The sequence below is a fragment of the Rhipicephalus microplus genome, unplaced genomic scaffold, assembly GCF_043290135.1.
Source record: "Rhipicephalus microplus isolate Deutch F79 unplaced genomic scaffold, USDA_Rmic scaffold_48, whole genome shotgun sequence".
NCBI classification, from domain to species: domain Eukaryota; kingdom Metazoa; phylum Arthropoda; class Arachnida; order Ixodida; family Ixodidae; genus Rhipicephalus; species Rhipicephalus microplus.
Window position 1 is genome coordinate 2,106,075 of NW_027464621.1, and position 12,985 is coordinate 2,119,059.

At 44.0% G+C, this 12,985-nt stretch overlaps 1 protein-coding gene across 2 annotated transcripts in view; it reads left to right on the forward strand.

Annotated features, from left to right (window-relative positions):
* Mvd (mevalonate diphosphate decarboxylase) overlaps positions 1 to 12,985 on the forward strand; it is an 84,084-nt gene that overhangs the window by 45,563 nt on the left and 25,536 nt on the right. The window contains exons 8-9 of one of the 2 annotated variants that reach the window (XM_075884821.1): positions 6,992 to 7,054; positions 7,206 to 7,376. In XM_075884821.1, coding sequence (XP_075740936.1) covers positions 6,992 to 7,054; positions 7,206 to 7,376 — 234 coding nt within the window. The remainder of the gene's footprint in view (positions 1 to 6,991; positions 7,055 to 7,205; positions 7,377 to 12,985) is intronic. The other variant, XM_037428703.2, reaches the window with a different exon arrangement.

Here is a 12,985-nt window from a genome sequence, read left to right on the forward strand (position 1 = left end):
GACTTTTTGGTGTATCAACGCCCACCTCAGAAAGCATCAAAATTCATCGAATGACGCCATCTTATCGCATCTGGCATTTTCAGTCATGCAAATGCAATTTCATCTTTGAAGGCCTGGTAATCTTGCACAGGCACCCTAGCCAGAAATCTCGGACATATTATAAAAAAACGCTGCACTTTAAGTCGATTAACTTTCGCTATCTCTACAACACAAGAAACTCTACTTTATTAATGAACTGTAAACACGCGTCTCAGTTGTTAGTCTTTTTTGTACCTTTTTGTGACATTCGCGATGCATCCTCATTTTCTTATATATGTTCGTCAACACCCGCAATAACCTTTCAGTCCTGAGCGAGCATTTACAATGTGCATATTTGTTTCCTGATCCTACTTCTTTTTGTCTGTAGGCTTTATTGCAACCTGCAGTTAATGTACCAAGAGAAATTGGTGAATGCATATGCTGCGAGCGGGGCGCAGTGGTCTAGTCAATGTATTTTATTTTTACGAGATTGCACTTATTTCTAAAGCACTTTTTAAATATACCAGAAACGTACTATTTACTCGTAAGCAGTGAAAAAGGACATTGATTCCTAATGCATCCGTGAATTTATGGACAGTGCTTGAACCTTTTAGGCAACCAAGTTGTTTGTGTTTTTTATTTATGCCGAAGGCGGACTGACGCTTCCGAGCCGCTCAGCGGGTTGAACATGGGAACAAGTGCAAATCGTAGACAGGCCATCGCACCCAAACACTGAAGTTTGTGTGCAAATCATGCAGTAATATATCACATCTTGTCGTGTTCACTTGATCTGAAGAGCGTTGGCACGGTGCGAACAAAAAGTTGAAGCGTGAGGCCCGCGCTCGTCGCGGCGGCGTACAAACTTTTTCTATAAGCGCTTGCGCGCTTGTTGGCGGCTCTAGTGTGCTTGAAAAAGGTCTATTATTATATTTTTTCTTAGTAAAAGAAATTTCTCCTCACTCCTAGCACCAGCTCTTTATTGACAAGCAGCCATGATTTTCTGGCAATTATTACTGCTCGGCATTGTGAGATTGCGAAGCGGACACCTTAATTTGATATTTCACTTGCAAAGTTTCTTTTGATTGCAATACTTGATGAAACTGTATTATAATCACGATGGGCACACGCTTCCGTCAAGTTCGCCATCCAAGTGCATTTTCCCAACAATACATGCACTTTGGTTCCTGCTAAGGTCTCTCAAAAATCACTATGTTGCCAAAACTGGCAAATTCAAATTGATTCTGAAAGTTCAGGGGCTTGACTAACTACTAGAATATGATGGGTGCACGAGAAACGAATTCAACATGCCAAAATCGACGATCCAAAGCGTTGATCATCGGTGATCGAGGCGTGTTAACGATAGTTAAGTATGCCACTTATGTGGACATGGGAATGATAGCAAATACTGTATGAATTTGTCTAAACTTTATCATAGCTTCAAATGATGTAGCTATTTTAACTAAAAAATTTTTATGCAGTATGGCTTTACGAGTGAAGCAATTTGTGGTAATTTTGTATGTTCTGGGAGTTTAATTACCTTCAACATTAGAAAGAGACTGGTTGCTATGAAAATTGGCTGCTATATGCTTCAAAGTCCTAAAACTGCGCTATTAAACACTTATAAAGACGAAGAAGACAGAACGATCGCAGTTTCACAGCTGAATGTTGTAGAAGTTCGGGCTGTTGCTAGCCCAGAACTGCTCAAGGAATACGCAGAGCCAGACCAGGAACCATGTTTACTCGTTGAAGCCTCGGCCACAACTGTCCGCTGCCAGCGGCTGCCGCGTGCCACGAGTGCACACGTGATCGCTATTGTTCTCTTCTTTCCACAATCGGCACGCTCGCGGTCGCCGCTCCCATACTGCCTGCTCTCCCTCGTAAAAAGTGGGGAAGAAAGACACGAGCGATGTCACAAAAGTAGCCCACACAACTTTCCTGGGTAGCCTTGGCCACAGCGAATCGCACTTGGTGTATGCGGCCGAACGTTGGCACAGTCAATGCCCAGCTCCTTGTGGCACGTTGTGAGCCGCCGGACGTGGTAACTGTACAGTCACGCAGCAACAGGCAACACTCTGCTGCCACCCATAAGATAGAGGTGCACCGTACTCGTTCAGGTTGACGGCCACGGTCATCGGCGAGAGCATAACTGAACACTGATGCTTGTGGTGCAGCACCAGTCGCAGCGAGTCGTAAGCCATGGTCATATGTTCTTGCCGTTAACCATCCAGACAATTCATGTGCTGGTGGACTCCTCCGGGTAGGAGTTCTTGAACGCTCGTGACCTCGGCAGCCATAGGTGTGATGTCTCCCACGAAGGTCCAGCTGTATATGGCTCCGGCGCTCACTCTTCCCTCTTCGATTTCGCATTGTGGGTCAGGCACGCTGGTGCGATTGCTACGTGAGCACTCGGAGACCTTTGCCAACAAAGCCTTCTGTTCGGCCTCGAGCCTTTGGATTCACTCGTAGTTCTCCTTGTACTCCGTTTCCTTTTTGCTAAGTTCCAAAGTTAGTGCCTACACTTGACTAGTCTCGTGGTCGCGGTCCCGCTGGGCTTGGGCCAGCTGGGCACGGAGGTCAGCTACCTGCATTCGTAGCTCATTCAACCGGTAGTCTTGGAATGCACGCTGTCGCTGGAGCTCTTCGTTGTGGCTGCGCTGCATGTTTGACAGTTCAGTGTCCCTTTCCACTGTCTGCTCGTACCTGGCACTGCTGCTGCTGATTCTTGAGGTCTGCTTAGCATCTGCTAGCATCTCTTCCATACAACTGCACTCGAGCGAGTCCTCGGCCATCTTTCGGTTTAGGTTGAAGATGTCAGCTTCAAGGGTGTGCATTTTGTCACTTCAGGATGTCTTGGCCTCGAAGAAACGTCGCTGTGACTTGTCTAGCTGCTTTTCGAGCTGTTTCTCCAGTGCATCGACCTTGTCCTTTAGTAAGAAATGTGGCGGTCTTTCTCGTCAATCATGGTGGTTGCCTTAGATTTGTAGATGTTGTGTGCATGCCTGAGACCATAATGTTGATCAGTTAAGCTTTCCAACTCGCGTTCCAGCTGGCTGATGCGAACAGTATGCCACACTGTGTCTTTCTTCAGACGATGCTTTTCAGCTTCAAAGGGCAGCCTTGTCTCTCTCAAGGTCACGAGCACGGACCTCCTCAGCGCCAGACTCCGATTAATCTGGTGTTATTTTCGTGTACCTTTGTTTCATTACTCTTGGTTTCTTCCTCTTATTCCTCGTCCCCTTTTTCTTCACATCTACCGCTTCGTCATCTCGGGACTTTATGACCGCTGCGTCACGGCTGTTGCAGTCACTGGCCGTGTCCCCAACAATCGCGTCACTCAAGGCCTTGTTCTCGCCATTCATGATCTCTGCCCTCGCTCGCTTCCAAGGGAGGTCTCGTGTCGCGTCAGCATCCCACATGGCGTCTGCATCTGCTCCAACTTCTGAGACATCCCTAGCACCCTGTCGACAACAGTGGTCCACTGCCACGCCTCTGTGGAGCTCACCTCTTTCCTCCGCGACGATGGGTACGACTGGAATAAATGGCTCTGCAGTTTGCCAAGCAAAGGGAGCTAGCTCCTCGAGGAAAGGAAAGGAGCGGCCCAACAGGTGTAGCTGGAAACGGGGGTGGCATCGCCACATAACATTTGAGACCTTAACGGTCTCAGGAGCAGTGGGGTCTGCTCGACAGAAGAGTTCCTGCATGGCTCGACCATTATCTCGCAGACCCTCCTCTGGGTGTTGCGTTTGGGCATAAAGCTTACATGGGATACGATAGTCGTAAGCAACTAGCAGGAATTCTTTTGGGAATGCCGAGACAAAGTAGTTCCAGCACTGTAAGGTAGTTTGAAAACGTCGCCATCGTTTTGCAGCACCACACAGGGCAACTGGGAGGACCCACCGGAGTACGTCAGACTCTGAGAAGCCGCTAACAGTCGAGTACATGAAAAGGTCGTCAATGAAATCGAGAACCGATTCCCACACGTCTTGGCTGGAAAAAGTGGGCATGGTCAGCGTCGTCGTCAGGGCCATGGTCGCGGACTGCCAGGTACCTCGATGTTCGTGGCCCAGGGGCGGGGTTCTTCCCATTGGGCGCCAAATGTAGGGGTTCGGGGCAGTGGCTAGCTCAGAACCTCTCAAGGAATGCATGGAGCCAGATCAGGAACCATGTTTTCTCGTCTAAGCCTCGGCTGCAATTGTCCGCTGCCAGTGGCTGCCGCGTGCCACGAGGGCTCACGCGATTGTCCTTGTTCTCTTCTTTCCACAAACGGCACGCTCGTGGCCACCGCTCTCATAACCTTCAAAGGAGCAGTGACATCAACCTGATGCATGTCGCATTCTTTGCGTCAACACGCAGTTATTGATCCCCTAGTTACGATTCGGTACTAAAAATACAAAATTAATAGATGGAACATTGATTCGTATGACCTGTATTGAACCCAATTCATAACAGATGCAAAGCCCGCCAATTTTCAGTGCTGCCAGCACTGCCAAGCGGTCGCATTCTGCGGTCCCGCTCCATCTGATCACGTTTCCACACGAAATGGTGATGGGAGTTTCAGTTGACCTTTCATCTGCTCTGCGCGCACGTGTATAGGCGTGTTTTCGCCACCCCTATTGTTGACCCCACCGTCATCAGCGTCTACAAGTGATGATGTAAACACGGAGGAATATAGAATCACGGCGATTCAAATAATTTTTGGTTCGGGCGTCTTCTGAGAAGCGATTCCGACATCGATGCCGGACAGAGCAGTGACGAGGCAGTACCAGTCTGGCTGGTAAGACATATGAACACTGCATGCGGGATACTTGTTCGCAATGATCGTAGCTTCAAATAATCAGATTCGCGCTCACAACTCCATGACAAATCACCTGATGTGTCACAACGAAAACGCAGGATTCACACAAACATGCTGCATGAACTAAGCAGAACAAAACAAGTGAAGCCGTTTTCAGGCAGCCAGGCGTGGCCATCAGACGGCACCACATGCAGACACTGCGATGACTAGACTAAAATTGTTGACGTCATGGCTGCTCGCTCATCATCACTGAGCGCCTGAAACGTGGCCTAGGAGCTTGCTAAACACGTCAAAATACCATCGATGTCTCAATGCGGGAAGCGCACAGTTTAGCCTTAGGACGCTCTTCGCACTCGAAAGAGAATAAATTTTACATAATGAACGCCATTCATACTTCACTAAAAAATACTCATGCATACCAAGCAATCAAATGCCAGATCTCGAGTTTGAAATTTGGTGTAGCTGCTCCTTCAATGTTTGGAAGATGACCTATATACACAGCGAACACTGGATGAATTAAGTTCATTGGACAATGATCTGTCTCTGTCGCAAAGTAGCATCTAAATATTCCAGCTCACAATCGGTGAGAAATATCGAAGATGCTATTTGTGATGTAGGCTCATCATTGTCCAATAAACTTGATTCATCTGATATTCATTGTGCATGTGTCATTATTCAACCATTAAACATTAAATTGTGAGACTGTGTGCATTCTGTCTTCACTGGTCTTTGTGTTAAGTACTGCAGTTGGTAGGCCTTCAAAATAAATGGTACGCAACTAGCCCGACTTGGTGCCCTCCTGATATTTGTACCTAAATTATAAATTGGGGGTTGCACGTTAAAAAACCCCAAGTGGTCGAAATTTCCGGAGCCCTCCACTACGGTGTCTCTCATAATCATATGGTGGTTTTGGGACGTTAAATCCCACATATTTGTCTAATCAAATCAAATTATAAATTGGGTTCTTGACAGTGACAGCGGCTTGGTATTGCTATATAAAGACGATTTTTGCAGCTGGTTTGTGCAATGCGGCACCTCTGTAATGTGGCCTTGGTATTTCTCAAATGTAGCCTCGGGGCTGAATGTCTTCGACCGCACTGCATCATCTGCTTGGCGTCCCCATAGCATCTGCGCTCACACGATGGACAAATAAAAGGAAGAAGGCGGCTGTGGCAAAAAAAAAAAAAAAATGGTAGCACCCATTGAGTTATTTCTGCCTCGAAATGATCATACTGTTGTCATGTGCTGTGCAGTGCCCAAGTTCAAACGCTGCTCACGTGTTTGCTGTCTATTTGTGTCCCAGCAGACAAGCAAGGCTTAAGCAATCGTGGCTGGACAAATAGCTGACAATAATAAAGACTAATCATACTTGATGCTTTGTTCCCAGCATGAGGTAACAAAAAGTGATAGCTGATTTCACCATTTATATGTTGCTGTCAGGACTCAAGTTAGTGGTCAAGTAGCAAGTTGGAGTGCGAATCAAAGCGGTCCGAGCGGTCGAATCAAAGAGGTGCCGGCATGTTTATTTGTAACCACAGTTACTCGTGGCTACTGTTTTAACAATTAAAGGCATAATATATAAATGTGAAGTAGACTATATGTATCACGTATGTGTTGTAGTACGACCAAACAAAGGTAAATATCCCAAATATGCCAACTTTTAGGTAATTCCACCTAGAGCTGTGCTTTGATGCTCAAGGGTGCTGCAACTGCTGCAACTATCTTGTGTGGTATGGCCACGGTTACTCAGTTGGCCCTAGGCCAGTCACGATCATGTGATCAGATATGGCTGCACCCATGCTCCTTTGCAGAAAATTGTCTATGACGTTCTTGCAGCCCATCAATACTGCTAATGTGAAGCGATGTCAATTGCATAGCCACCAGGCTAAAGCCCTACCAGAATCTCTCAACCTCTGTTGTGTATATGACTCATTGTGTATATGACTCATTGTGTATATGACTCATTGAGATGGTGCCCCTATTGCCAGGAATGGTGCTATGGAAGCTACAGGCAGACACTGCTAGATATAGCTGCAAAGAAAAAGAAAAAAACATCTTGGTGCAACAGGTAGTTAACTGAAACATTGGTTATATTTAGTTGATGTACAAATATTTTTAACTAGGCTGAGTTACAGGTGATATTGATGTGTTCTACATTTTCTTTTTTTTTTTGTTCAGGAAAGCTCTGTTCATTTCTTAATGATAACTCTCATGCATATGCAACTTATTCTGGCACAAACTGTGAGTAACTTTGTTTTTGATGTAATGATGTTATAATCAACATTTTTGTAGAAACTGTAATAATATTTTGCTTTTTTTTGTTCTTTGGATAACAAAGATTGTTGTACTTCACTACTTACTCCTAAACCTACATTGTTGTTTGTTTAAACAGGCAAGTGATGCAAAAAAAGACACATCAAGTAGTCATGGGATGGCAAGAACAATGGAAACAAGCTCTTTGATAAAAGAAAGAGTCAGCAATGTTGTGCCACAGCGCATGAGAGATATGACAGACGCTATCCTTCAACGAGACTTCAACAAATTTGCGGAAATTACGATGAAGGTATGTACATGGATTTGACAAAAGGACGTTAGAAATAAAACACAGTTCATTGTTTAACATGTTCTTGCAGATTTGGTCAGTTTCATTGTATTTAGTCTGTTCTCTTCAATGATGACATGTTATGTGGATATTTTACATTTAGTTGTTTTTTTTTAATACTTTTGAGGACTGTCAGCAAGATGTTCAAACATTTAGTCCGCATGGACTTGTTCATTTTACCTTATAAAGCCAATCAATCAAACTATATTATAAATTAATACTGAGAGGAAGAAGTGCCCTTTATGTTGTTATTAACACATAAGGTGCAAAAAGTCAAAATTTTGGGACTCAGCACTGAACTGTTTTCTCATTTATGTAAGTTCAAGGGTTCTAAACCCTAAATTTTGACGCTGTAAAAAGGCTGCTGTAGGATTACTTTATATACAAGGACTTTCAGCACAAAATGCTATATTCACATAGCAAACATTTAGGATAGAATACATTTATTCCGGCTGTGGCGGCTGCATTTCCGATGGAGGCGGAAATGTTGTAGGCCCGTGTGCTCAGATTTGTGTGCACGTTAAAGAACTCCAGGTGGTCTAAATTTCCGAAGCCCTCCACTACGGCATCTCTCATAATTATATGGTGATTTTGGGACGTTGAACCCCACATATCATCATAGGATAGAATACATTTTATTTGATGCAAAAGTCTGTTTAAATGCTCATTTTTGCGATTGAGACCCATCGCGAGCTAAACTGACACCAATGTTGCTGCTTAGGAAGAATTTAGTGATTTCAGACTACCTTAGAGTGACATGCAATGAGCCGTGATCTACAGATGTGCTGCGCCATACTAGCTAAAAAAAAGCATCGGCTGCAAACCTTCACGAGCTATATTCTCAGCATGTAGCCAAAGTTATTTTATTATTAATAAGTTTATTATCTTATTATATTATTATTATTAAAATAATAAAGTAAGATAACCCCATTTATAATTAATGAGTTTAAGAGGCATTCAGCTAAACGTACAGTAGAATCTCAGTGATGCGAAACCATGGCAGATGCGAATTCATGAAATTCCCCTATGTCTATTGGGCCTAAATTCGAATTTTCCGAACACATTTCCTAATCACGGCGGGTGATACAAACTTAAGTACTGAAATCGTCGAACGAATTCCGAGAGCAGCGTACTTGAAGCTTCGGAAGTACGCGTGTGATTTCTTACGCACACTGGAAGTACAGTGTGCGTGATTGTCGTTGCCACAACCGCTGTCAATAAAACCGTGGTCGCTTTTGACACGATCACGTATGGTGTCGGCGTAACTGACAGAGTCTTGAAAGTGTACGTGCGTCCAATATTCAACCAGTCAAAGCAACGTTGCTTTCCACAAACCCTGCGGACAAAACCGCGGCAGATGCGATCGTAGACGGCTCAAAACAACTTTGTTTTGAAGGCGTGTGTGCAGTCAAGCGCACGGGGATTAAAAAAGGAACTACTATTTGCCTCAACTGCCACGCAGAACATCGCGGTCGCGGTGGCGCGATAGTGATCTACGAGCTCCGGCGGCACGCAGCGGTAAACTAAAGGCAATAAATAGTAAAAAACAAGTCAGTTTCGCCACAAGGGCGAAGCAATGAATGCGACAGCAACAACTTGGAATGTCACACTGAGAACGGCAAGCAGATCGAATTGCTCAGCGTGCTGCTCACGCACAAATGACGCACGAAAACAATACACACAAGACGGGAGCGAACTAACAACGTTTACCGCTCGACACGTGATGCGCTGTTTAAAAAAAAAACGATGCTCGATACAATCACAGGTACGGATGAGTACAAACTAAGTGTCCCAGTTATACCTTGCTGTGTATGAAAAGCACGCTCTTTTCGCAAACGGGGCCTTTGAATAGACCGAAGATACCTTTGTAGGTCTGGCAACTGATGCAATCGTTCCAGTAAAAGCCGAAGGCACACGAATCTCCCCATCAAAAGATCAGTGCAGGCGCACAAGCATCAACCCCCCACCCTCTAACCCTCCAATCCGCGGGGAAAAGTACGCATCAGAGATAAGCGCGCGTCGGCGCATTGCGACAAGCTGGGCACCGAGTACAGGCGGATTTTTTTTCTTTATAGACTGTGGATATATATAGATACGTATACATATACGGGGAATGACCGCGGTGGCGGCGACAGCGAAAAAACAGCCTAGACTGTCTATAAAAAAGGGGCCAGACACCTTTTAGCATTCTTGTCAAAAGAATCTTGTTGGGAGCAAAGCTTTGACCCGCGCTTTTGCGGCAGCCAGCTGCGCCGTCCCGTCCGTTCACGTGTGTCTCAGTAAGACATACACGAGCTGTTTTGAAGGAAATATTTTGCTATTTGTGTTGATCCATTGAGACTCTCACCTTAGTGGGAAACCCTCCCTTCGTGTGTTCGGCCACTCCAAGCCAACTGCAACGCTGATGTTTTTTTGTTTGTTTGTCGTTGAGCTCTTTTTTTCTGCCAAAAAAAAATAGGAGCAAATAATTCAGCCCCCCCCCCCCCCTACTGCGGAAATCTGCTGGATTCAGAATCCTTGAACTTGGCAGGTATGTTCATACTATCATCGTCCAGTAGCTTGGTGCTCTGCAAACATCACTATGTATATCAGTATACTATACACGCTAATCTTCTCTATTAGAGAGTTTTGGTGAGTGTTAAGGGCAACCGGACGGTTGCTGGAATGTACGTGCAAGAACACACGATGCAGCACTCTGCGCATCACAGCTCAGTGGGCCTACATTTTCAAGCTTCCTACTCAGTGGCATTACGGTCGAACTTTGCACGCAGAAGTTGAAACCGAAAGTTGTTCACATAAATCGGGTGAAGTTTAACTATTTAGCTAGGCTACATGAATATTGTAGTAGCATGTATTGAAACAATAAAAATTGTTTGCTATAAAGAATTGGTGCACCACAAATTTCATTGTCACCACCGTAGACACATTTTTTGCCGAAAAGACGTGAGGACACTAAATGTCTTTTGCGTGTGTATTGTACCATTATGACTGAAAATTACCTACACCCCCTTTTTTAATATGAAAGTTTTGAATTCATCATCTGAGGAAAGTAGCTTTAGTTCACGGTATAGAAATATACATAGACCAGTGCTGAATCTCTTGCCCCAATATTGTGGAAAGCGCTGTTTCCATGCGGCCAGATTATGTTCCGGCTGGGTATTTATTGCTTATTTATTTATTTTTGAAATACTGCCAGCCTCGTACATGAGGCCTTGGACAAGGGTTGGGGATGCAAAGAAGGTAGCATATAGAACAAGAAAACATACCACAAGTAGCTACAACATTTAGAAAAGTGAAACGCCAGTACTTACACAATAATAGCGACTTTCTCATGTACGCACGGAAAAAAAGAAAAGCAAGAAAGCAACACAACAGAATGGGCGACAAACACCTGTGCATAAAAAAACAAAAAAAAAGAAATGAAAAAAGGAATCGTCGTATACCAGGGCAGAAAATTGGCAATGAGTCAGAAAACAAAGCCCTGAACATAAGCATACCATGATAATATCTTAAGAAATAATACAGGGCAAGGTGAAAAAGATGAGTCATGTGGGATGCCCGTGTCTAAGTTTTTCTATGAACGGCTGAACATTTTCACAGTTTATCAAATCCCCAGGCAGAGCATTCCAGTTAGTCACAGTGTGCAGAAAAAATTAGTTTTGAAAGGCTGTTGTTTTACAGAAATATTCCTTCAGTTTTTTTGGATGCTTGGAACGAGTAGATCAGCAGTGAACAGTTTTTATATACGCATCCTTGTTTATTCGGAGCTTATCGTGGTAAATTAAATACATACTTTAATCGATCGTGTTGCTGCCTTGCCTGCAATGTATCTAGGCCAGCTCTTTTCAACAGTTCACTAGGTGGCGTAAGATAGCTTTAACGATTATAAACAGATCGGATAGCTTTTTTTTAAAATCATTTCGAGGGTGTAAATATTTACTTGTCTGTGAGGATCCCAAACCCGCAGATGAGTATTCGAGGATCGGACGGATAAAAGTTTTATGCGCAATCAATTTTAATTTTGGCGTAGATTTGCACAAAGCATGTTTTAGAAATCCTAATTTCTGTAAGTGTTTTTTTTTTTTTTTTTCAATGTAGGCAATATGCTCATTCCACTTAAAATCTGTGCTTAATACAACCCTTAAATATAAGTGTTAACAAATGATAGTTTGTGCAGCTGTGTCAGTGAGGGTGGTGTGAAAAGTGTGGCCAGTAGTCTCTGCAGCAACACATGTGTTGGTGATTTTGCATTTTTCTGCTGGCATGTGCAGCCTCACTGTTTTGAATGGAGGCTTTTTTTGTTCGTGTGCACTTCATGTTGTCTCGACAAATGTGGCGGCTGAGAGGTGTTTAAAATGGGCGGGAAGTGCTTCGTACTGAACTGCAGTTTCTATAGAGCCGCAGTTTCTGTGGAGAAAATATGCCTGCGTTCCACAATAGTTGGTGCAAATTTGGCTGCTTTGGCTACATGTATAAGACGTAACATTAGTTCCTGAAATTTTGTAAACCACAAATATGGGGTCTTTTATAGGCTTGCATGTCTTTATTTTGTTATAAGTCTCTGGGATGGCTATTTGATATTAAAAGTTTTAAAACTGCTTCATGCACATCTTTTCCCCTTTTGTGTCTTGGTAAAATAAACGCAGACTGAAATGTTTCTGTGGTAGTTAGGGTCTTTGTCGCATATTTGGAGGTCGAATAAGATAGCTATTTGTCCAGATTTTGATTAGCGATGCCGTAATACAAAATAGGAAGCCTGCCTTCAACCCGCCTGATACATTTTCACTAAAAGAGCTTTTACATAAATGTATTGTGGGTATTTAGTATACCAATCCTCTTCATCTGTACATTATCATCATTATCATGTGTTGCTCATGCATCCTCATCGTTGTCACGTATCATCATCTTGGTTCGTTCATCTCAGCTGTCGGTTCCTCGGGCCTAATAAAGGTCTTCAAAATCAACACTTCATACGTGGTGGAGGTGCGGAGTATACGTCCTTCCTAGAGATCTTATTCAGTGCTCGGTAATCGACACAAAATCGTACGGAACCGTCTTTTTTACGCACCAGAACCACTGGAGATGACCAAAGACTGGTTGAGGGTTGGATTATCTCCCGTTGCAGCATATCGTCTACGTTTTCCCCAATGATTTTTCGTTCGGCTAGGGAGACGCGGTACGGACGACGATGCACAATAGATGTTCCGTCGGTCTGAATACGATGTGCTGTAGCAGTTGTCTGACCCAGGCTGGATGAATGAACGTCAAAAGAGTTTGCATTGAACTCTATTAGTACTCTATTAGAACTCTATTCACACGGTGCCGATGCTTCTACGCAGCCCACTCGCTCGATTTGCAGCCAACGATTTGCAGCGAAAGTGCGTTCGAAAACCTGGACATGCAGTTGGCCTGATTTTGCGGAAGTTAGCAGACTGTCACGTCGTCTGGGAGCAGCAACACAAAACACAAATAATGCGTTCAATAGTGGGAGGGCTGATCAACAAGTGGTGCGCGCAAAACTTGGAAAATGCTTAAAGCTCTTAAAGTGCCCAAAAAATTTAGTATAACGC